The sequence below is a fragment of the Scomber japonicus genome, chromosome 7, assembly GCF_027409825.1.
Source record: "Scomber japonicus isolate fScoJap1 chromosome 7, fScoJap1.pri, whole genome shotgun sequence".
Lineage (NCBI taxonomy): Eukaryota > Metazoa > Chordata > Actinopteri > Scombriformes > Scombridae > Scomber > Scomber japonicus.
The window spans coordinates 26,124,081-26,151,196 of NC_070584.1; the positions used below are offsets into that span (position 1 = coordinate 26,124,081).

Sequence of the window (27,116 nt, forward strand, 5' to 3'; positions counted from 1 at the left end):
ATAATCCGTCTGGCTCCGGATGGATAATGTAGTCCAGTCACGTTCTCCTGGCTAAGATCGCACTAGAGGGGAGAGTTGCAAGGCTCTTTGATCCCAACAAGGCAGTTGAGAAATGTTGTGATTTACCCTGCCTTGATCAAATGAAGCTCCTTTTACTAAGAAGAGTGACCACCCGCATTTCAAGTAGTTAAAGATGCCTGGGAACGAGTGTGTTCATCAGTGCTATTTCACTGCCATGCACATAGCATATGTGCCAGAGGTGGTGAAAGATCTAATGAGTACCTGAGTAAGTGTATGTGTTTGTGTGTGTGTGTGTGCGTGTGTGTGTGTGTGTGTGAGAGAGTGAGTGAAGAGAAACACAGAAACATGATCTTACCACACTCCTTCATAGGTTCATCAGACCAGTCCTTGCAGTCTTTCTCATTATCACACACCTTGCTGCTGTCGATACACTCTCCATTCTTACAGCGGAACTTTTTTGGCCCGTCACACTTTGTAGCTGTGGAGAAGACACAACAGCATAACACACGAGAAAGTTATAGATTAGGTTTTTATTTAATGTGATGTACTTATATTCCCCCTTCCAGCTAGACACAAACAACTCAGTCCTACAAAGATGCAAATTGCTAACATGAATTGTAGAGCAGTCTGCTTTGGTGGAAGTACATATTTCTGTTCAATTTTTCAGTGCATAAAGAGATTTTGGTCGTAAATTAAATGTGATGTTTTGCAAACATTTTTGAAAAAGTCAATTGCATTGCATAGTGCACATAATCGGCACATAGATATTTATAGGTATATGAAATCGGTTTACTGAAAAGGATGTCTGACTTTATTTAAAGTTGGATTTCAACAGAGTTGAAAAACCAGATCATATTATGTTTATATTTGCAAATACAAAAAGTGTTAGTGCTGTAATGCAGAGAATGTTTCATTTTGTGTTTTTGCAATAAACAAAATCACAAATTTGGAAAGACTGAAAGCTATTAACAAGATCATTTAGACGATTCAGTGATAAGCGTTATTGTTACACGTGAGCAGACTCTCTCATATCAGCCATGGTTTGTCATTGTCTCTATTTTTTACTCACCAAAAGAAAGCATGTACAGGTGCATCCACACACATTTTGTGATATGCCCTTTTTGGACATTGTCAAAGAGCAAAAATGGATTTCAGGATTTCACAGCTCCAACTTCAAAACACTGTCTTCAAGATTAAGTTCAATGCCAGTCAGACTGTCTGATGGTGACCTTGAGCTTTTCATACCATCCACAGTATGATATGATATGTAAAGGAAGGAAACAAAATAACCACTGAATATCAGAATATGTAAGTTAACTCACTGGACAGATGGGAACAAAACGAGATGCAGTAAAAAAATAAATAAAAGGATGCAGACTCCATACAAAATGTATGCAGGGTAGGGTTTGAAGTACAGTACAAGGGAGTCAGTGAAGCTCAGCTCCCCTGAAAGCTATTAATATTTTAATATGGTATGAAAGAGGGCACATACTGAATCACCGGTGATATTCAGTATCTGTTAATGATACAATAACTTAATTCATATAGATGTGTGCAGTTCTTGTCTGTTTTGTTTATGCTGCAATATATGTAGTGTGTAGTCAAATAAAAATGATTGTAGCTTGTTTGTAAATGCAAATTATATTCCCCCTCTTCCCGCACTGACTTGAATACTCTGACAGTGTAACACACACTAACACTCACATTTCTTTCTTTCTTTTTTTTAGCAGAGCAAAACTTACTTTGCACCACTAAAGTTTAAACAGTTTCTCATGGTGCAGATTTAACTTGTGCAGCCAACTGCAGCCATCTGTGCTGCTTTCAATATCCCCTGTGAATTGTAATTTGAAGAGTAAATTGAGTGTAACAAAGAACTACAAAATGCATGAAGCCAACAATTTGCAAACAGAGATTACATTTGTAAAAGGTTGCATCACCATCTTTCTAAGCTGCAGAATATGGCATATGAGTTCATTGCAACATTCAGATTATGAGCCCAAATTCCACTCCTTCTGGTTGCATGTTGCATGGCTCTTTCCTTCTCATAATGATTTGACACTTACTGTTGACACAGCCAGCTTCATCACTGTAGTCCGGACAGTCGTGAACTTTATTACACTGTTTGGAGCCATGGATACAGGAACCATCACCGCACTGGAACTCATCAGGTCGACAAGTAAGCAGGGCTGGGAGACATAAAGCACAAACACGCACTCATTAAAATGTGCTGATATGTTACATTAGTATGCCAGTAGCAAGATCGGTTTCATCATTGGGATGAATCAAAGCTAGAGGCTCAACACACAAAACAAACTTACACAAAGCCACAAATGGAGAGAGAAAAAAAGTGCCTATATTAGTATATTCAATACATTTAACCCTAAAAAACATTTTTCTACCTATTCATTCATGATAATAATCTTAACTCTGCACAAAAACAAATTCAGCCCAACACTTGCATCCTGCTACTGTATCTCTTAAGATATGTATGTGTGTACAGTTTGTGTATTCTTACTTTAATCAGGCCACCTCAGAGTGGATTTCAATGCAACAGTAATCAGTCATGTGCAACTCTTATCTGTACAGAAGAGGCCCAGATAGAAATGAAAACCAAGCAGGTAGTCATTCACTGTCTTTGGAAAACCCACATCCGGTGATCTATTGAGTACGTGTGTGTTTGCGAGTGTGTATAGGCATTTGTTTGTGCTTGCTCTAACAGCGGAGGGCAGGTTTATTTAACTCATTTGTCTTTTTAACTGGCTGTTTAATTATTCATGTGTTGTGTTTTGGACTCACTCTGCCAAGGGAATGGAGGCAGACATGATCGATGGCTGCGGAGCCTACGAAAATATGTAGCACACAATCACTGTATCAGGAAATATGGAATAAAACAATGCCCCACACCAAGTGAGCACACAGGTAGGTGAGAAGACACATACAAACACGCCAAATTATCAAACCTTTGTACACCTATACAGCGACACACAGTGGAAGCTGACTCAGACTTCTAAATCTCAAACAAAAACTGAAACAAACATATGCTAATGCTAAAACCAGCACAGTGTGGAAGACATAATCCTGTGCCATCACAAAATGTGCTGATTCTTTCAGCCAAATGATTGGGATCTGAGTTCATCTAATTATGATAAATCCCCGGGATGAATAGTAATAATAATGGATTGCCATCTGCAGAAATTTTGGCAGGAGGGAATGGCAAGAACTAACCAGAGATATGATTTGAACATTTCTCATTTACATTAACCTCCTGTCATCCTTCTCACATTCACTTGTCTCAGCACGTCTGTGAAATAACACAAGATTATTGAGACAGATGTTTCAGATAAGATGAGAGATAATAACCAGGGGACAGTTCTCTGGGAATGAGCACAACCCGGCGGAGCAGAGGAGGAGAGAACAAACTGGAGATATGCAATGATTCTCACATTCCTCATTTACATTGAAATGTTGCACCTCCCAAAGCTGCGCTCTGCTCTCTCATTTACATTACACAGACATTTCAAACTATTACATCTAGTTTCATACAAACCTCCATCCACCCACTTTGTCTCACACTGTGATAAGCATGTTTTCAGACCCAATCAAATGCACATAGTACACGATGCTCCTGTGTCATCATATTTGTGACACTGTGAACAAGGTTATTGAGACGGATGATTCCACTGGCACCCGTAGACCAAGCAAGACCACTTCACTCGATGTTGCTCTATAATAAATATTTGCATGGCAATCATGAGTTTTCTCTTGTCCACAAAAACCTAGTGTGTACTTTTTATTCATGTCACTATTCTCAAATATAAGCCATAATTATAGACCTGGAAAACCCATTACAAATGATACCTTACTCTAGCAAGCTAGCTTGCAAGTTGATTGCAGCTCTTTTGGATAGATAGAATTTGATAGTGAGGTTAAAATGCTAAGACACTTGTTTGGCTTAAAATTGCCACAAAGACAGGGTAAACATATCTAGTACATTATTATGCACTGTCCCTATCCAAAAATAAACTATTACTATTACTATTACTACTATAGTAAGGCCATAAATTGCTTATCATCTTAAAATCTTACATTAAGAAAAAGTAAGAATAAAGAGTTAAAGGCTTCTAAATTAGCAGCTAAAATATTAACTGTGATCATGTGTCATTATAATTCTGGATAAACTGACCAGAGAAGATGAAGTACCAACAAAGTTATAATGACTAGTAAGGTAGATAATAATGGGCGACTGGCCTTGAGAAATTGGGCCTTGAGTGTAGCAGCCATTACCGGCAGGTATGAGAGGGTTATTACCTTCTTGTGTTATAGTCCATATACATTGTAACAACTGCTTGTGCCTTATGGATGACTTAATTACTTTTAAAGTGATTAAGTCAGACGGAAGCATCTTTATGTAGTGTACCAACCCTCTATGATGGTGTGATTATTTCAGTTCTAGTATTTGTATGTCTGTAATCGTCTGTGTAAGCACAGGTCAGTTCACCATGTATACTAGTGTACCTTTACCCTTTGTGTGTGTGTGTGTGTGTGTGTGTGTGTGTGTGTGTGCGCGCGCATGGCTGTGTAGTGTGCTTGTATCATGTCGTATGTGCAAGGCTGCTGTCATCTCCCAGAGTGGTGTGTGGGAGTGTGAAGAGGAGACCAGATGGGGGTCTTGCTTGATGAAGAACCTTCACCTCCCACACATGCACACACACACACACACACACACACACACACACACACACTGCACAAGAAATGCATCCGGTCACACATGCACTCAGAGGTTCTGCTTCTGCTTTTACAGATCACATGGTTGCATGGCAACATGCTCGTGGATCATCATGATAAAGTTAGCATTGATCTTCCTTCAATCATTTGAAATTAGTCACATAGTCTTTGTGCACAATGCACAGCATGTTTGCCTTCAAAGTATAATCCTCTAGTAGTGGTGAACGACACATTTTCATTGTTCCGCAACACAACATTAGCAGCATTATCATAGCCTTCATTAATCTCCCCCATTAAAGACTACAAGTGGTATTATAATTATCAAGAAATTCAGTAAGAAACACAGCCAACAATCAATTTATCCACCCAACAAGCACAGCTGTGTGTAGCTGTGGTGCTGTTGAACAGACCCAATATACATATACGAACCATACAATTGCAATTCAAGGACAAATCCCTCTATCATGATTTAAAATGTAGTTATGGATTTATATCTGAATAAACTACATTAGACATGTTCATTTTAATGACACAACATGTCATCAGTATTACTTGTATTGGTCTTCCTGATACCATCATTTGGAGTTCTGTGGTGCAAAGGCAAAACCTTTTGTTATTGGTTTCATCAGGAGCCTTCTTTATAATAATTTAAAGAAACAAAACAACGGCAAAATTATTCAATAAACACTAATACTGTTTCACTATCCGCACACTCATCTATTCATCTTCATACATACATCATTTCCACAGTTTACTTACGACAGTTTGCTTCATCAGATTTATCCTTGCAGTCGGCATCTCCATCACATTTCCAGTTCATGTGGACGCACTCGCCGCTCCCACACTGGAACTCTCCCACCGGGCAGCGAGGTTTCTGGGGCTCCGTCCTCCTGCTGCAGCGCTCCATGGACTCATCTGACTTATCCTTGCAGTCCGGGTCACCGTCGCAGCTCCACAGCGCTGGGATACACTCGGAGTCATTGCAGCGGAACTCGTGCTGGCCGCAGGTGGGAGCCGAGCACTTCTCCTCATCACTGGCATCCCCACAGTCGTCGTCGCCATCACAGACGTAGATTGGTGCCACACACTTCCCGTTACGGCATTGGAAATCCTTGGACGGACAAGCTTTGGCATCTACAAGTGGAAAGGGACAAGAATAGATGATGTTAACAATGTTTCTTTCATTTAAAATTGGTTCTTTATCATTGTTTTCATCATCGAAGATCTTTTAAATAATAGAGTGAATTCAATAAAATAAATTCAGCTGTCTAATGACACATACATCGATTCGAACTTTGAAGGAGAAGAGGAAGAAGAAGAAGAAGTAATTTATTGATCCCTGCAGGGAAATTCTCAACTTATCGCTACATAATATATGCAAACTTCACGGGGGAGTAGGAATATATGCAGCAATGCAGTGAGTCTTCCTCTTCATCTCTAGAGATGGAAAGGAAGACAGTTGTGGTGATAAAATTTAGAGTTAATGAGCAGAGGGCAATTCCAGAGCTTCCTCCTTTGCTCTTGGGCTTTTGGTGTCTGGTGAGAGCAAAAGAAAAAGTCTCTTAAAACTCTTTTAAGGCATACAACACATTCATTGGAAATCTGAGAGAGAACAGCGTAGCAGGTAGAGGAACAAAGAGAAGATATGCAGTAACGGTTAAACTAACAAGGGATTAAGAGCCGGAGTACACACGAAAAAACCAAAACAACAACAAAAAAAAAACAAACTGGTGAACTTGCCTCATGGGAAAAGCATATATTATGAATAATTCAAGAAAAATAAACATTGTCTCTGGGTGTAGCTACAAAATCTCAACCTTTAAGCAATGCGTGCAACAGTTAAAAGCTCGGAAGCACAAACTAGATTAGCATGACACTGGAGCATATTCAGCACAAGGTCGAGAGCATATGCACAGCAGAAGTCCGGTATGCAGAAACAGGTGTGTAATGAGCAGAGTGAGGCCACAACTGCAGGTGCCTGCTGCAGTGCAGAATCCCCCACCAGGAATGTTTGAGCAATGTGTGTACAGTATTCGCGTGTATGATTGTCTATCCATGTGCTGATTTCTGATGATGTATAATGTTTCAGCTCTATATTAGTAACAGTGTATGTGTGTACTGTATTTGTTTGGGTATCACTGACAAACTACGTCTTTCCTCATTGCTATATCCCAGCAGTGACTTTATCTAATCCCAGCCAGGTTGGACAAATGAATTTGAATAATGTATTCAGCAAAAAAAACAAAAAAAAACGTGTCCTTTGATGTAACTGTCCTCTCTGGGCGACTGACATAACCGCTTAGCTCTCCCTCTCTCCCTTTTACCTACCCACACAGTGCGCCAAAAGGGACTCATTATGATAATAGGCTATTGGATTCCCTGCTAGCTATTACTGCTAGCATGCTAAGCATCCCCACTCAGATCTAAGTAATTTAATTAACACAAGCACATAAACAACATCGGCAGCATCCCAGCAGAGGCTCAGGTAGTTTGGGGTCATGTAAGGTGTTACAAACACTCCGGCAAAGTTATAAAGTGATTATTATATATAAACAGCAACGGCTTTCTGCTTATGAAAATCATAAATAAAGTTTCCTTCACCCAGAGGACAGTGATGTTGTGCTAGTCAGACTCAACACCTTTATTTTTTAAGCTTTAAAGACTTTTTCATTAAAGCAGAGAGCTTGGTCAGTCAGGTGAGTCAAATAGCAAGGTTGGGATAAGAAGCTTTTCAGTATTGTTCCCATTGGGATGCTGAACTAAAAGAGAGAGAGAGTAGCTTTATCTCCACTAATGAAACAATAGCAAGTGGTACCTTAAAAGGACCAATATGTAATATATTTCCAGTACTACCTCATAAAATGTTCATGATAAATGATCACAGATTAAGGAAATACTGGCTTCTGCTATCATAATATGCAGTGCTGCCACCACCGTGTAATGTGGTGTTAAGATCAGGTTGACGCCCAATTCCACACCCCAGGTTACATGATATGAAACAACAGAATGCAAACAGTGTGCAGCAGTGGAAGCAATGGGGGGGAGACAACTGTCTCCAGTATTTAGAATTTTGACTGTAGTGCACATTTTAAAGGCTTGCTGTCAGTGTTACATCTTTCTTCTTTAATTTGCTTCTCGGGGGGAATCATTATCCCATTTAGTGATCCTCATCCTCATAATCATCATCTTCTTTTGACACTGGAACATCATCATAATATATAAACGTGCTTGGATTTGTTATCTTCCAAGGTGAACTTTCTAAATCCATACAGATCACCTATGCGGGCATGTCAACTGTGTGGTACTTCAATTCCTTGAGCTTATCACCTGGCTGCGTCAAAGCTGACGCACGCCAAGAAGACTGGTCGATGAGACAGTGACGAAGGTTTCTCTCTGTTAACACAGGCCAAAACCAATCCTTCGAACCGGAGAGAAGGGGAGATTGGAGAGGAGACAGGTGCTTGGGAACACATGGGGTGGTAGATCCATTGACAGATATGAGAGTAGAAATAGCCTTTCCCACCAAAAGGGACATATTCTCCTGGACAGCAGGCAGGCAGATTTAAAAGCAGATAAGGGCAGTAAGTATAGATGATCAGATGTGTGGGCAAACTTAGATGTGGTGGGATTATAGTGATCAGTTTAGTTACAGTAATTCATATGTTACAAATGGCATTCAAAATAAAACTAATACAGTTAAAGTTACTTATGCTGGATGTCTCAGAAATCCTACTAAATTTAACCAAAGAAAAATGCCACCCCGTAAAGGATTTAGGAGAGGAAGATTAAAAAAATAAGTAAGAGTTGAGAGAAATCACCTTGCATTACAGAGTTGGACTCTTGACTGTTAATTAAACACATCCATCCAATGGATTATTTTACCAATTACAATGTTAAATAGGTACTCAGTAATCTGTAACTGATTACATCTTGACAGTAACCTTCCCCACCTGTACGTGATTGTGTTTAACTCGGGGTCAAAGCTTTCTATCCATCCATCCCCAGGCCCACCGCTGGACAGCTAATAGATGGAGCAGGGAGATAGGGCACAGCTCATTGACCTTGATCTGAAGGACAATTGAATTATCTTCCAGCGTGCACAAGTCTATTGCTTGAAGCTCTGTGCGCGCACACACACACACAGAGGAAAATATACAGTGTGTAATCTCAACCAAAACACACTTAAATAGAGGCAAACACTTACAGGTGGATGTAAAAACACAATCTGTTTGTACTGAGATACGCATTTAAATACATGTAAGGCAGAGACACACAGACACCCCACACACACCGCTCACTTCAACCTTTTACTATGAGTCACTGGGTTTAATGTTTCTGGAGCGTGGAATCCAATCAGACTCTGGTATAACATGTCAGCCACTGAGCCGTGGTGTGGGACCATGTACACATGTGCACAAGCATACACACACTCTCGCTTGCGCACACACACACACACACACACACGTCTACAAACCTTAGTTGACCAGGTGGTCTCTCAGAAAAGCAAGCTAAAGATCACACATCAGCTCTAACAAACAGAAATGGAAATGAAACATTTATTTCACAGCACTGCCTAAAATGCTGCATTTAACCAAGACCAGAAACACCCTAGCACAAAAAATCTGCTGGAAACAGACAGAGACACCTGAAGGCATTTTAACAGAAACTAGGCTTAATGGGCCGTACAGTAGACAAGCAACATGTTCATCTACTCTATGGAATATCAATATGCATGCCTTATCTTTCACCAGGAGCATCAATAAAAAGCAAATCCGTGATGAGTCAAGCATGGCTTGTACTGTCAGATACACAAGAGTAATTGCAAACAAATCACCATCTATATTCATGAGAATTGATGTAAGAAAAAATAAAACAAAAAGCAAAAAACTAAACAAAACTGTAGGAAAAAAGTCTATTGAATGATTTAATATTTATTAAAAACCCAACCCAAACCTACACTTCAGAGCCTGTTTTCATCAGGGCTGTGCAGTTTGCCTCAAAAAATTAGTTTCAGACTGAGGAGTTTCCAATAGTTCTCCTGGTTTGAGGGTAACTAGAAACCATTTATGTTGCATGACCTGTCACTTTGCCCATTCCAATCTCCGATGAAAACCTAACCCCGTGAAGCAGGATCCCCCTAACAAAAACAAAGGCAAAATGTCATGTACTGAAACCCCCCCCCCTCCCCCCACTATATTCTATCTGTAGAAACAAAATGCCACGTTAGGCAAGACCTTCAACAAACATGCTCTTTTATTATAAGATACAAAAAGGGACTGAAGCAGATGAGTGGAAGTGATGGTTCACATTTTTTACCCTATATGTGCAAATCATCATTACTTGTTAGTTTGGTCAGTGGAAGAAAAATCCTATTCAGGCACCGCGACAACTGACAAATTCAAAATAAATGGTGCAATGCAACACTGTTTCCAAAACAGCAAGCAAGCAACCTCTGTCCTGCTTTCCACTCTGCTAATTCATGCTTCCTCCAGTCCTTCGTTCTACAGCCGTGAACTGGAAACTGATCAGCCGCCACCATCATCGAGAACGCTCCAGTTCCTTAAATGCACCTCAGAGGAGACGAGGAGCAAGCAGACAGGAGGCTTCCAGTGGAGCTTAGAGCAAAGAAACACGGCTGTATCCCTATGCAGATGTTTTTTGTTTATTTTGTCTTCATCTTTTCTGTTTCAAGTGCATCTTGGCTCATTCAGGGACAATATACAGCAGCACTGTTGCAGTATTTCCTAATGTATCATCTTGAGCCTGTAAAGGATGCAAAATTTTATTTGAACATTTACAGCTGTTTTTATTGCTCCTTTACGTTTTCTTTCACAAATTAACAGATTTAAATTGTCTTTTTGTGCGATTTCTTAATATTCTAGTAGTCTGTCGTGGCCAGGTGCAGCTATAAATCAGGCACCAGTACTAGTATAGGTGACTTATTTGATAGTTGAAATGCTTCATGCGTCATGATGTCCGGTTCTATTCCTATGAGTTTGCATCTCTTCCTCGTATCTCTGTGTCCATCCTCACTGGGTGGGGCTAAGATGCAATGAAGAGAAACGAGTGAAGGAAGCAAGGAGCCATGTTAGAAAAATGGAAAACATCCCTGTATATAGCCACTTCACTATCTCCTTCACTGGAGATTAAAAGGAAGTGCAATATTTCAAGTAAAAGCAGCGTGGAATTACTTAACCTATTTTTGGGGGCACCAATGGACAAAATGCGATTATGCACATAAATGAGTGAAAAAATTCTAAAATTTCACATCCATTCCTCACATACTACAGCTTCATGTGCTCAGACACATCTGCATGCACTGAGTCAATGTTTTTAAGACAGCTAGCTAATGTAGCATTTACTATGTATCAGGCACCATTACCCTTGATATCATTAAAACAACAAACCGTCAGAGGCAGAAGAGTGCCAGAGGCGTACAACATCCCTGCATCTGTATTAAAATGTGTGTTGCATATGTCTAGAAATGTTAACCTGCGATTTACTCAGAGTCTTAAAAATGAGGGGCTGTGTGCGAGAAAGAAAAGAAGGAAAACAACAAACTTTTAAATCAAGCTTTCAATGAAACACATTCTGTAGGGGCATTGGAGAAGCCCTGAGTTTGTGTGTGTGTGAGAGAAAAGTGACAGACAGAGTTTGACATGCAGTCCCTCTCCAGGGTTCTCACAAAGTGTTTATCAGTGCTTTGGCTACATTAAACCTTTGAAGCATCAGTATGGGAAGATCGCAGCATGTACACACAAATGCACGCACACACACTCACATGCACACAAACACACACACACTAGTACTACCAGACAGGCAGGCCCTAAGCCCTCAGCTCTTCAACTTGCTGTAACATAAAAGTGATCCCCTTTTCCTAATGGAATAGGCGGATAGACAGTGAGGAGAGATGAATTTCAGAATAGATTTATCACTGGCTGGCAAACAGAAGGCAGCTTCAGAAGAAATTCAGTTTCCAACAGCTTGGCCAAATGGGGTTTACCAGGCACAGAGCCGGCAGTATACGCTCGGAGCACCACCTTTCCATGTCAGTCATCTCTTTTGGTTGGCAGATGTTTAAAGTAGTTTGTAGTTCACTGACATAATACATGGTGGTAAATAAAGAGTACTCATATTTACACAGTGAATATGAGTACTCTGTACCAGCACATTTATATCACTCAAATAACAGTGTAAAGGATTTTCTTTGGTGAAATTTTTAAACTCCTTTTAATGGAACAAAGCCATGTCCTCAGGGATTCAAACTGATGCCTGCTGATGCAACAAATACCCCATTCTCTCAGTGTGTCTCTCAAATGTTGCTATAAGTTTGAGCTTGACTTGGTTTACAATAATTTTCACTCCAGCCAGCACTGCAGAAAATGCTTGCCAGAGTAAGAGAGAAAGATTGCGGCAGTAAATATAACTGCACAGATGAAAGGTGAGCTAGAATTTAGATGCTCAGCTTCTTGAATTCATCAAATATATTGGAGTTAACAATAGACATTGACACAAAATACAGTCAAATGCCTGCTGTCGTGCAGACTGAGTTTATCTTTTTTGCATAAGGGTTTAAAATTAATTTTAATTTATTAAACATCTAAATAAACAAAATAAATAACCAACTGTTCATCCCATCTTTTTCAAAATTAACTCCCATCTTAAATTTTCTAAATAGTCTTCGTATTCGCCAATTCTAGTTAAGCTGTCTTTCCAGGGTAAAAACATGTCAAGCTGAGTGTGAAAAGCCACTGAAAGTAAGACCTCGATGCAGTCTGGCATTACAGCCTGGGGAATTCAAGTGAAATGGCAAGTTGAGATGAAGAGAAAAATGGCAGAAAATTCACTGAGAGACTGAAACTCTGTGTGTAACGTGATTGGTATACACCAGGGGAAGGCTTTCTCTTAACCATGTTCATGATGAGTAGGGACTATGGGGATTGCACACACACATATACACACACACTTAAAACACACGTCCACATACACACACACACACACACACACACATACACACAGCCCAACAGGGACGATATACTGAATAGCACAGGATATTTCAATAGCTCAATCACTATGCCATCTGACAGCAGCTTAGACTTCAATATGAACTGCCTCACAAGCAATCACAGTAGAATGAGAGTCTATGCATGTGTGTGTGATGAATGCCCTTGTTTGTCTCTCTATGAGTGTGGGTGTGTGTATTGACAAAGCGTGCATTGTGGATGCCATTAGTCAAAACATTTCATATTTCATAAGATTTCAGCCATTAAATGTAAAATGTGACATGGCCATCGCTCCATTCTCATGGCTCTGTGTCTTAAATCTTATCAGCACCCCCCCTTCTCTTCTCCCCCCCTGCCATGAACACACACACGCACACCTGTCTGGAAAATAATTGGATCTCCTCCTATAATTGTCAAGTAGTGCATCTATGAATACATTAAAAAGAGGTCAGTGTGATTTTGTGTGATGATTACATCTCAACAACAAATATGTAATCCTGCATTTTACCAAGCTTGGTGCATCATAATGACATAATTATGATTTTCTTTCATGTGATCTCTCTTCACAGCTAAAACCTTGTTTCTTTCTCCTTATTCCAATGTGGCTTATAGCTACTTAGAAGGCTGGATCTTTACTAGAGTGCCATATTTTCCCACACTACTACCAAGCTCTGTTGCACAAGGTTTAATAGTATGTTATTGCTTCTTTCTAGGGGGAAAAAAAGAATTTCTATGTTAAGATATTTTGACATTTAAAAAAATATATTTTACACATTCAACCTTAGCTCCAATGACTTTAAATTGTGTTCATAATGAATGGAACGTGAATTCTGGAGTGGGTCTGTATAGGAATAGAAAAAAAGACTTCTTGAAATCAGTCAAAGTATGCATGTACATTTTACACACACGCTAGACAACAACTGTAGCTAACACCTGTCGACTAATCTGCGACTAGCTGACAGGAATGGTAGTACTTTATTTATTCTCCTCCTAGTAAAAAAAATATTATGCTTAAAAATGTTGTTTAATGAAGTGTACATGAAGAAAACTGTTAATTTGAACATATTTCTAGATGTGTGTGAATGCATGTGATCATAAACTTTAATGGGAGGTGGTTACTGGCAGCTACTGGTTATATAGATACCTGAGAAATGCATGATTTTTTTATCTTTTCATCATCTGTGCAAAACCAAATTATGGAATAAGGGCTACTAGACTGTATGCTTGCTTGGAAATGAATGGGCTTCAGGTCTATACGTTACTGGCCAAGAGTGCAGAAAAGTCCAAAGGTCTTGTGCACTTTTATGTTCTGTTGCATCCCCAAAGGTTGAAGCAAACTTGTATTTTCACCTTGATCAAGTCTATAGGACACGCATGCTGTCATCTCCATGTGATCCTGACTGTGAGAGTGCAGGGAGAAGAGCGAGGTTGGAGGTGAGAGAGGAATGAGTAATGAGTTTTTAAAAGGTATCGCTGGGGAGAAACGGTGAGCTTGAGTCTAAAGCAAGTGCAACCGCCTCTGGGTGCGCAGCAAGCCTGTTTGTGAGCCGGCGCTCCATTACATTACACCTACGCACACAGTGAGAGCAGTCAAAGGATTATAAATGAAGGAGAACGTAATGGGAAGAAACTCTGAGACAAGAGACTACCATTCTATGTCAATGTAGTCCTCGTTTCTAGTGAAAGTGTTGGTGAAACAAGATAAAAGAGGAAAATCAAACCACTGCAGGCACACACTCTTTGCAGCTATACACCATTTTAACCCACATTATCTGCATTGACTGACTGGAGAAGCTATACTTCATAGTGCACAAATACCCAGGGGAGGAGATGATGTGCAGGTTTACAGGTTTATATATCTGCATAGTTTGTACAGTTTATATCTCACTTGTGTTCAGTGTGTTTCCTGGATAACAAGGTGCTCAGGTTTATAGACAAACTTGTATCTTCTTGAACAAAATCACTTTTGATGTGCCTCTTTATTCACTCCCCTCCTTCTATTTCCTATAGGAACGACACACACGAACAGTATAGCACACACACTCAATGTCGCCCTTTCCTCCGCCCTTCTCTGCCTTTCTATAAAATACCAACTAGCATATCCCTGGTAGGCATCGATCCAGCAGAAGCACGCTGTAATGTAACATAGCAGCACAGGCTGATGTGAAAAGAGCAACAGGTCCCCAGCGGGAGTGTCTCTAACTCCTGTCTTTCCCTCTGTCTAGTTGTGTCCCCGTTTCTGTTCAGCTCCCTTTTATCCCAGTCTACAGAGTGTGGTAAGTGCCTGTGGAGCAGGCACTGACACTGCAAAATAAGTAAAGTCAAGCAAAGTCAAGAGACAGAAAGCTACCCAAAACATCCCTTTACCAATGCAGTGAATATACACATGGTTAAAAACCTGCTCTAAAGACTAGGCCATTATATGGCTATCAGAGACTGAAAGACCATCCCATTCATCCTGACAGTCAATTCAGAGTTTCAAGTTTACAGTACATCTAAACCAGAGAGCATTAAAAAAAACTCAAGCCGGAAAGGATTCAGGCCAAAAATCTAACTTTTTCTTCATCAGACAACCTCAATAATCTGCTGGTCTATGCTCTAAACTTTTCTATTTTAGTTGTTTATGTCATATGCACATACATCCACATAAAGTACTTTGTTAATGTAAATGGCAGCAACCGTATTGTGTAATACACATTAAGAGTATACTTTGGTTTATTATGTCTGTAGGGAGACACAAATAGACAGATCCACTGTATCCACTGTTCAAGTGTGAGTGGGAGCCGTGTAGGTGCTAGTTAATGTAGTAAGTGTTTCCATTATGGCTTGTATATTAGCATGCTATTAGTAGCTACACAGCCATGATGATTTTCATAGCTCTCCAAGGATCAGAAACAGCCTGTCCAACTGTGATACAGCTAAGCTGCCTCTAACACTGGGTTAGTACACATAGATGAAAGTACTGAAGTAAGAGAGTGGATGCAATGAGCGGGGACGAAAGAAAGAATGAAAAAAAAGAGAGACCACAGAGAAACAGACTGACCAATTTTTTTTTTCTCCCAGGTAGTAATGACACAAACAAGACACATTTAATTATTATTTTGAGGATTCATTCCCTCTCTTGTGGTCAAATTTAATTAACTCAACCTCTTAATTCCAACCCTGCCACTCATCCTTTTTATACATTTTTATTAACAAGTGTGGAAAGTATGATTTAGAACCACCTAATCTTACCTGTATCACCTGTTCTCATTTAAGTGTGTGTGAGCTTATTAGGGCTTTAGAAATGTTAACTTCTCCATTGATCAACACTGAACAAGCATGGTCATGCTAGCGCTCGCTGGATCAGCATCTCAACAACAGGCCACACACATACAGACAAAGGCATGGCTGTGAACACACATTAATTCAATTACACAGTTCAGTTTGTTGAATTTAAAAGTTGAGTGGTGAGCAGGTAAAGAGCACTTCTCAAATGTGAGTTAATGAGAAAAAAAAACAAAATTAGTCTTCAGCATACAAAAAGAAAAGCCGCCCTTCATGAAAACACACGCTTTAGTTAAACGTAAAAAAATATGTTACACACACACACACACATAGCCACACACACATACACACCCTGAAGCATGCAAACACGGCTAGCGGCAGCGCTGTGCCTTAACAAATGCGATTTCACATTAACATAAATTAAAGAATCATAAACTTTCTTCAGAGGCCTCCTCTGAATGTAATGAAGAACCCCTCTTACTGGATCCATGTTTTATTCAACATTTGGATATGCTCAATTAGCAGCCCTAATTAACGTTCGCTGTACTCCAATTGTATAGCTGCCGAGGGAGGGAGGGAAAGAGGGAGAGGAGGGAGAGGAGGGGAGATCAGAGGTGGAGGGAGGTGGTGGTGGAAAGGATGAAATGATGGATTTAAAGGGTGAAGGGGTGACTGCATCAGATTTCAAAAAGGAAACATATTTGTAGGGGTTAGATGATGAAATGAAAAGGTGGCAATGTGTTCTTGTAGATGGTGAAACACTGCATACACAATTTGTACTCTGCAGAGTGAACAACAAATTCTTCATGAAAACATTGATCAGCATGACATCATTAAACACGCTCCCTACAAAACCCACATATCTGTTTTTTAAGCAGCTTTTTCTTTTAGAGATCTATGTCTGCCTATTACTGATAACCCTGAATGGTAGCATATTTTCAAGGAATGTGAGCAATGCATGAAAGCTAGTCTGGTAGCACTATTCATACAGTATTCTAATAGCAACTTCTATCAGATTGATTTGTCACATCGCTCTGTTTTGTTATGTCCAACACTCATTACTTGCTTTGTTATACATGTGTCTGTACCATCAAGAATAAATCAATTTGCCAAAAATAATACATGTCGCAACAGCATGATTAGGCTACATGCTACTGAAACTGGGTGTTGGTCTGATTCATATTTATGCCTCCTCCGTTTTAATAAAGCGCAAACTGACAGGAGAAACATAAGGTAGATTGATATGCCTGATATATCATCTCTTTTATGACATATTGTGATGGATTTATTCTTTGTCTGTTTTTTCATCTGCAATTTGCATTATTATTTCCCTTTGTCTGACTTTCTACATTGTGCATTCTCATTTTGGAAATAAATAAAATGATTTTCCAATTGATTTTTGTTGTTTACGATTAATTTACTTTGAAGGAATGGTTTCATTCAAAGCTACATTGAAAAAAAAAAGCCTTTTCAATTTGCTCAGGGTAAAATAAAAACTCAGAGGTAATAGAACTGTTTAAAGTTGGTTGGTAAGTGACAAGATTGACATTTCAAGAATCAGCTTTCTTTAAATATCATACAATAATACATTAGCAGTGTGAGATGTTTCTACAAATGTTTACATAGCTGTTTTGCTGTTGTAAAAATGAGTTTCTGATCAATCTTCTATCACGTGGTCTTCTGGAATATCTGATCTCCATAAAGAAACCTTAAAACATTTTGGTTTTGTCTGGTATTCCAGGCTGTGAGTATGATGTGTATAAATGCTTGTATGTGGTATCTATTGTGTGGTATTCAAAGAAAATAACAAACAACAAAAAACAAACAAAATCCCATGTCCATTGTGGTTGCATGGGTATTTGTTACGGGTACAACTCAGCAAGACTTGTTATTTTTTTGAGAATTAAAAAAAAAAAGAAGTTTGTTGTGACATGTCTAGACTGAAAATGCACTGATGAAAAGAAAAAGAAGATGAAAGATCCATTATGTGCCTCTTGAAGCAGAATTTAATGTGAGAACTCAGACAGCAGAGGTATTTTTCTGAGCATCAAATGAACTTCTTAATATTCCTCACTATCTCCTTCATCTCTAAATGACAGATCAAAAGCAGACCTCTACAGGTTATTATAACGGCATGGCTCCCACAACACATACACACTCAAAACCACATCTGGCAGGGAATCAATTATCGTCAAGACCCCTATGAAATATTTCACAGATGTATTAACCACTTTATATATCCACTGCAATAAAAAGGAAAGAGGTTCTCACAAGTCAGGCAGATGAAAAGCAATGGAAAGAGTGTATAGCCTCTGATTGCCCTCGGTGTCAATATGCATGGGTAAGGGAGATGAGAGAGAGAAAAAAAAGCACTCTTGTTTTAGACAGTTTATATTGTACATCAGAGCGACAGAAATAGTATGTGAACAATACACTGGCAGCTGGGGTTACATGACTAAATCAACAGAGGCTGTTGTTTTCATTAGGTCATGGCCACAAACTCCCTAATGTGATCGCTCTGTGTACTAGCAGCGTGCTCTCTAACAACTTACTGACAGAATGGAGATGAATGAACGGGTGGAGAGACACTGAGAGCGAAGAGTGTGTAGAGAGTAGAGAAAATAAGAGGAAACATCGGGGAATGAAGACATGTTTCTATCCACCTGTCAAGTAAATTATACCACAGCTTTTGAAATGTGTAAAAAATGAAAATAAACTGCGAGTTTCATGTCTTTGCATCATCTGAGTTAAAGCAAATAGTGTAAATAAGCTTTCAGAATGTCAAAAAAAATTTCATTAAAATTACCAGTAACTTTCAAGAGCTGATCAAAATCTGGCAGGCCGTTAATATCCCACAGTAAAAAATTCAGTTTTTAAATTTATTTAAATTTGACTTGCTATCGAAAGCAGAAGTTTTTGATCCAAATAGAAATTGTGTCTGTCATGTGTACAACTCAATTTAATCTGTTTAAAAAAAATCATAGACCATAAAAAACAGACAGAATAGGTGCACGAGAGGAAATAATGTGGAAATAAATAATACGTAGAAAGTAGGAAATGATCTTTAACAGTTCAAAATGAGCTTGCAACATGCTTTTAAAGTGACTGACTGACTGACTGACTGACTGACTGAAAAGCAACAGCTTAATAATAGTATTTAATATACAAAAATATTGGGGGGACATTTTTGTTGTTAGATTACCATGCTAATCCCAGGGTGTTCAAAGTGATGAAATGGCACAACTCTAAATTAAAATAAATTAAAGTTAGGATATAATTAAATCTAAAGTGCTTCTGCAGTTGGTGAAGCTCATTAAAATGCCAGTCTTACACATCTTTGGTTGTGTACATAAGGGACAAGATTGAGAGAATTTAACAGTATCCAGTATCTTACAGCGTGTATAGTTGCAGTGTACACATTTTCTGCATCACTTTCAGCATAAGAATTTATGAATGTTGTAGTGCCTGAGGGACAGTGGCCACATTGTGGAGATCGAGCAAGATGCATCAGACACATACTGTACTCACACACTGTATATATTGTATATATCCTTTTGAGGATTCTCCCCGACTACATCCATTCCTTCCTACCTCTACAATAATATCTTGTAAAAGCAATGACAAAAATGAGTTTGCCTTTACTCCACAAAAATGTTATCACTATGAAAGTCTGACAGCCACATACAGATGTTTAAACAGAAATTCAGAAAAACACTATGTATACATTTAAAGTGTTTTTTTCTCTATCTGACAGGACACATGTTTTGTAAAGGGCAAATATTATATGCAATCTATAGTCTTCTGAAAATTGCTGTGTGTGCATTTGTGTTTGAATGCATGTTTGTTGAGGCTTTAAAATCAATAATGCTGTAGGCCAGATGTCTACGCTGATGAAAATCAATGCCTCTTTTTTACTGCTTTGATACCAGCTGTGAGGATGTAGGCTACAGGAGGTGGTGTGACACGGAGACATGGATGCATCTGTAGAGTGTGATAGAGAGGCAGATGGAGCCTACGTGGTTAGTTCACAAACCTCTGTGTATGTAGATTTTTTTTCCAGCCTAAGAAACATGAAAAACAGAACAAACAGTCTCATATAAAATTATTGAAACCAAGAAGGAAATTTGTGGCAAGGTACTTTAAATACACCTGCTGTTAATGTCTGTGTTTGACAGTGTTCCTAATTCCACCCTGTTTGCTCACTGCAACAATGTGCCTCCTACGAAAAGTATGCCACTGAGCCCTCTGCACACTGTTTATGATGCACTTGACTGAGCTTTGTACTCTGTGTCTTCATTCATAAAAAAACTGAGCCCTACTATGTAAACATACATACAGGATTAAAGCTAACTCAAATATAATACACACCTCAACAGATTTTCACTTCACTAAAAACACCACTGGCCCAACTCTACCATTCTGCAGAGTGACCTGTTTTTCCCCTTTTCCAGTTTATTCAAGCAACAACTAAGAAGGACAAGATTGTGGGAAGGAAAAACAGTTCATGTTTGACATCTCTAGACACATAACACAGAAAACATATATAAATAAATGACGAGATGAAACATGACTTTTTTTGGCAGCTTTGACGTAGAGTTAAAAATAATCCTGGCTGCACTTTGGACCGGATTTTAACTGAATCTTAAAATATGTGACAACCCAGGTGACTGACTAGAAAATGTAATGAAAACTTCTACGCTTGTTTTGCAAAGCTGACATTCAGTGAAAGTCACATAGCTCCAGTTCTGGCATTCTTTTAAACCTGAACTAAAAATGTATCATCACCCAAGGGTCTGAAAAAAAAAAGATGTTTGTGATTTGTTACTGAGAGAAGAGATACCTTAATAACAAATTTCTAGAAATATTATCCTGAAATAATTCCTTTAGCTTTTCAGCTTTTCACCTAACGACATCACAATTTGTCTTCCTCTATCCTTTTTTTATTTTTTCACTTCTTCTGTTCCTGTCTGCTTCTCAGTATTCAGAGCACAGGTATGTCATGTACTTAAAATACTTAAAAAAAAATTGAATTCAAGTCATTTTAGAAACTGGAGATGATGGTTCTGCATGTACACATCATAAAAGAAAAGAGACGTCCAGTCCTGTTTCATAAAGATGATAAGAAAATAGATCCTTCTATTCGTATTCTGCATTAATAAAAGAGAGGACACTCAGTAAACTAACACCATCAAACGAAAGGCTGGTACTGAAAACACTCAATTCACCAACAATTATCAATCACATTGCAAAACTATTTTCTTCATCACATCTTCTGCCAACAGCTAAAAAAAGATGGAGACATTATCTATCAGCAGTTTACAAATGTCAGAATATTTCTATATATTATGTTCTTCAATCTAAATAACAAAAACACAAAATATATTCTCTGCTGTGAATGAGTGGATATTTTAAAGCTTTTCAGTTTTGCCCTCACTAAGTGACAGGAAAGGTGAGCTCATATGATGCTCAGAATAGATACTGTCCCATCGTTTTTTCCTGTCAGTCCTTACCCCCCCCCCTCCTCCCCATCCCACCTTCCCACCAGCCACCACAAACTTACCTGCGGCACACTGCTCTTCATCTGCCCCATTCTCACAGTCCCTTTCTCCGTCGCATCGCCATGACAACGAAACACATTTGCTGGCAGCTCCTCCGCAGTCAAACTTCTCCGGGGGACAGGTCTGTCGGCCTGATGTGAGGGGGAGGCGGTAGAGGATAGCGAGGGAGAATGAGCATGGAGAGGAGAGACAAGGGGTGGGGAGAGGAAAATGAACAGATGAGAAAGTTGGGTAAATAAATGGATGGCGATGGGGAGCGAAGAAGGAAGACAGGGAGAGTAAAATGAGAGAAGAAATGGGGAGGAGGCAAAAGATAGAGAGAGAAGGGACAGCCAGTCAATGAAACAGTTTGATAACTTAGTTATCTTGTTGCTCAAATCGATTCCCCCTCAAAGGCCTGCAATTAAACTAGACGCACAGCGACAGAGGAACAAAGAAGCAGGAACACTCTCAGGCACACACAGAGCAAGGAAAATACACACATACACACAAAGTAAGAATACATGAAACACACAGCCTGGAACATACACTGAAACCTTGTAAGACATAAAATGTATATACACTATATTGTGTGTGTACATGTAGCTGTGTACACTGGGACTGCTTACGTTTATTATTGTCAATCACGTGTCAAAATTAGTGAAAAAAACCCCATCTCAAGACACCAGAGCCCAAAATGACACTTTCAAATTACTTGATTTGATTGGGTAGCAGTCTAAGTTCCAAAGATGGTTATATATCAAAATAAAAGTAAGAGTAATTCAGCACATTTTCATACATGACAAGCTAAGATAATTATTTGATAGTCTGAGTGAAAATCAGTGCAAGCACAGGTTACAGTTTGCCAACCACACACACACGCAACACTGTGTGAGTGAGAAAATGGTCCCTCTACGTAAACGCTCATTACAGTAGAGAAGGCCATTGTTCCTACATGTGTAACCCGTGGGGTTGGTACAGGGAGGAAAAATACTGCTCACTAATACATCACATTTACACTGAGTCCCCACAGCAAATCCCTGTCCTTTCTCTTCTGCAGACCGCTACACTTTCTCCTCCTGCCTCCATTCTCTCTCTCCCACACACACACACACACACACACACACACACACACAAAAACACCATGGGGACTCCAGCCCCAGATTACATTACAGCGCTGTGTCAAACTCAACTCCATCAATTATACATATTTGACCACTAGCATGCTCTCTTGGCAACACGCCTGACTGTTTACTGTATGTATGTGTGTGTGTATGTATGTGTGTATGTATGTATGTATGTGTGTGTGTGTGTATGTATGTGTATGTGTGTGTGTGTGTGTGTGTGTGTGTGCATGCGTGCATGTGTGTGTGTTGTAGCCACAGATCAATAGTACCTATGGGATTTGCCAATTTCAGTCTCATTCTCTATTTTATTCATCTCATAATTCTTTCCTTTCATTTTTATTTTTAACAGTACCGTAATAATCACTGCCATTCAAAGGCTGCCCCTTATGGAGGGATGCTGGAGGTCTCTGCTTTGCCAGGATTTTCCCCAAATGGAAAGTCTGGGTTTCCACGTCCTATGCTACTGAACAAGTGGCTACCAGTATTTTATTCTTCTATGGAACTGGGCAGGTTTGAGGTTTGTAACCAGGATTCTTCTCTTTTGTATTTTACTAGTTTTAATCTGCTGGATGACCACTTCCCCATTCCCTGTCTCTCCTCCTTCCGTTCTTTGAATATCAGGCTCTTGTGTGAGCATCTTTTTAATGTGTCTCCCCTAAATGAGATTTCCCCTGGCCTTTAAAGAATAAAAGCCTCCTAAAACCAAATCCCCTTTAAGAGACTGAACGAGCGAGTGCCATATCAGCACAGTCTGGTTATTACTGCCATGGGTACTGAATGGACAGTGTGTGCAATAAGTGTGTGTCTGTGTCCATGTACCTGAGTCTTTTGATGCACAAAATGCAGCTCTTCTAGTCAATGTCATGGTTTGAATGTGAATACTAATGGGAGGTGTGTTAATGTGAGGAAGAAGGGGAGGGAATTGTCTGATATCTAGCTTACTGTTCAATAAATTTGAATGTGTTATGTGTATTGGAGCAATTGTAGATATTTGAAGTGTGTAAGACAATGTGTTTGTGTGGGTTCTTTCAGTGTCTTTCTCACTCTAATACAAACCTAGACACAAATACAGCCTCCCAGGGGTTCAGTCCACTGAGTGTCTGATTGACAGTTGTGTTAAAAGTGTGTAATATGTCTGACTGACCATTTTGGTCTCAGGCAGTCCTGGATCAGCTGCCAATCAAATCACTGGATACAGAAGAGTAAGAACAGAGAGCTCCATTGAAGTTGATTATGACAAAACAAATTAGATGATTTTCATCCACAGGGTAATAATATTCACTAAATGAAAAGGGCCAATTCAAATTCCTTCTTATTATATGTTTAAGTTATAATCTGAAGCTATTAAAATGTCTCTTCCATTGCTCTCTATAGGCCATTGATATAATATAATAGCAATTCCTACCATATGTTCATACGGTCTATAATGGGTTTTTCTATTTGGTGCTTTTGTCAGCAGAGTATTGTCTGCCTTTCAGAGAGAAAATTGGTTTGTGCAAACTAAAGATGCATTTTACTGGGAAGGGAAGAGCAGTTTGTGTGGTATAAACACAAGTGGCACTATGTGTAGGTAATTAGTATGATCAACAACAGCCACCAAGTCTTTCCAGACAAAGAAAAAGATGAGAATAAGTCTCATTTATCTCCTCTCCCACTCGATATAAACTCATTGAAAGAATCTCTGAGAACTTCATTTAAACATTTTATTTGCAATTATGTTCAGCGACATACAAGAAAGATTCATCTAAAATACATTGATTGTTGCTGTTTGTCTTTGCCAGTCAAGGCTGTGATGGTGTTGATTATGAAGTTGTAGTCAAGGTACTTTTTCCTGACTTTTGAAAGTCAGTGCTTAACATAGATTTGCCCTCTCTCCTTGTCCCCCTCTCACTAAATGCTGACAGGTGTATCCTGCAGCAGAGTAGGCACTGAGGAGCATTGATAGACTTATCGACAGTAAGCTGGGGACACATCTGTAACTGCAGAGATATTGCCAACTATGATCATATTGCAGGCCAAGTGCAATATCTGCCTGCCACTCTCACCACATAAAACTATGTAAAGGTTGTATCTTGCTAAAAACAAACAGACATACACGGAAAAGATGATGGGGCAACTTTGTACACATGCATATAGATAGAAAAAGTGTTCACGGAGACAGGCACATGCACACATACTCCAAATGAAACTTCAACTATAAATCTTTTTTTTTCGGCTGCCACTCATAGCCGTTTAACTGAATTCACTATTCTCTAGACTTTGTACTGAATGAATATTTCATGAGCTATAAAACTCCCGGGGCACAGAGACAAACACTGGGCTGTTAGCAGCCAGCTAGCTCGCTTACTGCCAAGGCCTACAGTGAATAACAGCTGAGGAACTGATGCTAGCCATGCTCCAGTGAAGCTGCTTGGTGGTGAGCAATAAGAGCCGTCGGTTTGAAACAGCAGCTCCCAGGTGGGTGTATGCATTATCGAATGAGTGCGAAACAGGGTCAAAACAAGTGTTTGCGGTCAGTGAATATATCCAGGATACATTAAAGTAAAGCAAGTAAACAAACACACAATTGACCACATGACCCGGTCAGACCCTTTCCTTCAACTTCTATTACTTTGATATAAATCCATATAAATCTCAACAGATTCATACAACTCTCTACCCTTTATTCATACTGCAATTGGCTATAATATCCTTTCCTCATGTGAAGCAAGTGTTTCTCAAAGTGACTCTGAGCAAGAGGAAGGGGATATGACGGGATACAAACATTATTTTTTATGGAATTTTAGCTATGTTAAATAGTCCAGGATGAGCTAGGCAGGTCTGTCTAATAAATATGTGGCTTATCTGCTATGATTGACCAAGACTAATGGCTTTATGTTTGTACTCAATACATTAAACCCTGTTAAAGTAATTGTCTTCAGCTTTTGACACAGCAGCTGATAGTATGCAAAGGTTAATTGTTTCATGCAAACCAGATTCATTAAATGCACATTTTTATGCAATAATAGAAGAAATTGGTGTCCAAAGTAAATGTGAACAAGGGTGAATTTGCATTGACTACAGTTAGTTTCTTGATATACAGGAGAAGTCCAAAGATTGTATGGTATTACTTAAAGATCATTTTCCATGTGCAATGCAGTTCAACATCTTCACAAATCAACATGAATAGATTTTATTAATGTGCAACAACTCTATATGTGTTAGTCAGCATATATTGTTAGGAAAAACTTTATCCTTCAAAATAATTCAACAGTCCTGATGTAAGTATTTTGAAATTTGTGCAGTGGATTTTAAATAAGTTTGGATGGTCCTGGGGTCAGAAAACTCATTTGGCACATAGGGGACGATGCAGTCTTTTTTAATTCAAACAAGTTCACACTGAGAAGTGGTGTGGACTTCTTATTCTCCTCACGTGGCCTGCCTAAGTGTCTGTTATGAGCGGGGAATAGGGGTGGACTGAGCAAGGCACTGTATGCTAATGAACTTTTGATTAACTACCTTCTTAATTTCCCTTCACTAGGAGGGAGGGGATTGGAGCATTGTAGCGCGCCGCCACGTCCACTCTCCAGCTGCCTGCCTAGCATCAAAGCTAGTCTCCCAGGTGATTGATTCAGACGGCTCGCAGCCCTGCAGGCTAATGCTAAGATAATTTATTTATTATGAGGTGTGCTTATGAGGCCGGGAGGTAATATAAGTCATCCTTAAGTTACTGTCTGTCACAGTGAGACACAACGTCAAAACAAAGGTACGTGGGAGGAGCGTATGTGATAATATGGCACATGATGAACGGTGTGGAATAGACTTATGGATAATTTACCATGTGCCAGCACTAAGGATTATAGTAGCATTAATTTAAAATGCTTAAAGTTACACTAAATTCCCCTGCACTTCAGAAAGCATTGTACTGATTGATGGAGTACCATGCTTTCAAGTCTTTTTGCAAACAGCATGCCTCATCATATCATAGGAAGATTATCAATGCACAAATGTTCTGCACTGTTGTGAATATCAATTGGCTCTGTATGTACTCCCAAACAAATGTATACCATATTGAACGTTATCATAGTTTCATAAAAATATAGATGCACAGGCACTTTCTTTTTACTGTGTACCATCTGTCAAGTATCTTATTCTCTTATTAGCATTAAGACATGCTATGATTATCATAAATACCAGAAATTACATGACAATGATGTTTGTGATGAACAGTGCACACCTCAAAGTGAAGGAAAGGAGAAGTGAAATCAAATGAAGTGAGAGAGAATTAGAACAATGAACTTATTTCTTGCATGTGTTTGACAGACCATCAATTAATTCTGAACAAACAGGGGGTCTATAACAGCTGATCATCTGTGAAATAGGATAATTAAACTCAAGTTTAAAATGCAGCCATGAGGTTGCACCATAAATTGGCGAGTGGCTGCTTGAGAACAGTA

General features: G+C 39.2%; 1 protein-coding gene across 1 annotated transcript in view; it reads right to left on the reverse strand.

Annotated features, from left to right (window-relative positions):
• The window catches only part of lrp8 (low density lipoprotein receptor-related protein 8, apolipoprotein e receptor), a 164,610-nt gene that overhangs the window by 38,765 nt on the left and 98,729 nt on the right, over window positions 1-27,116 (reverse strand). The window contains exons 4-7 of the mRNA XM_053322230.1: window positions 21,577-21,705; window positions 5,506-5,880; window positions 2,085-2,207; window positions 377-499 (exon numbers count right to left, since the gene is read on the reverse strand). Coding sequence (XP_053178205.1) covers window positions 377-499; window positions 2,085-2,207; window positions 5,506-5,880; window positions 21,577-21,705 — 750 coding nt within the window. The remainder of the gene's footprint in view (window positions 1-376; window positions 500-2,084; window positions 2,208-5,505; window positions 5,881-21,576; window positions 21,706-27,116) is intronic.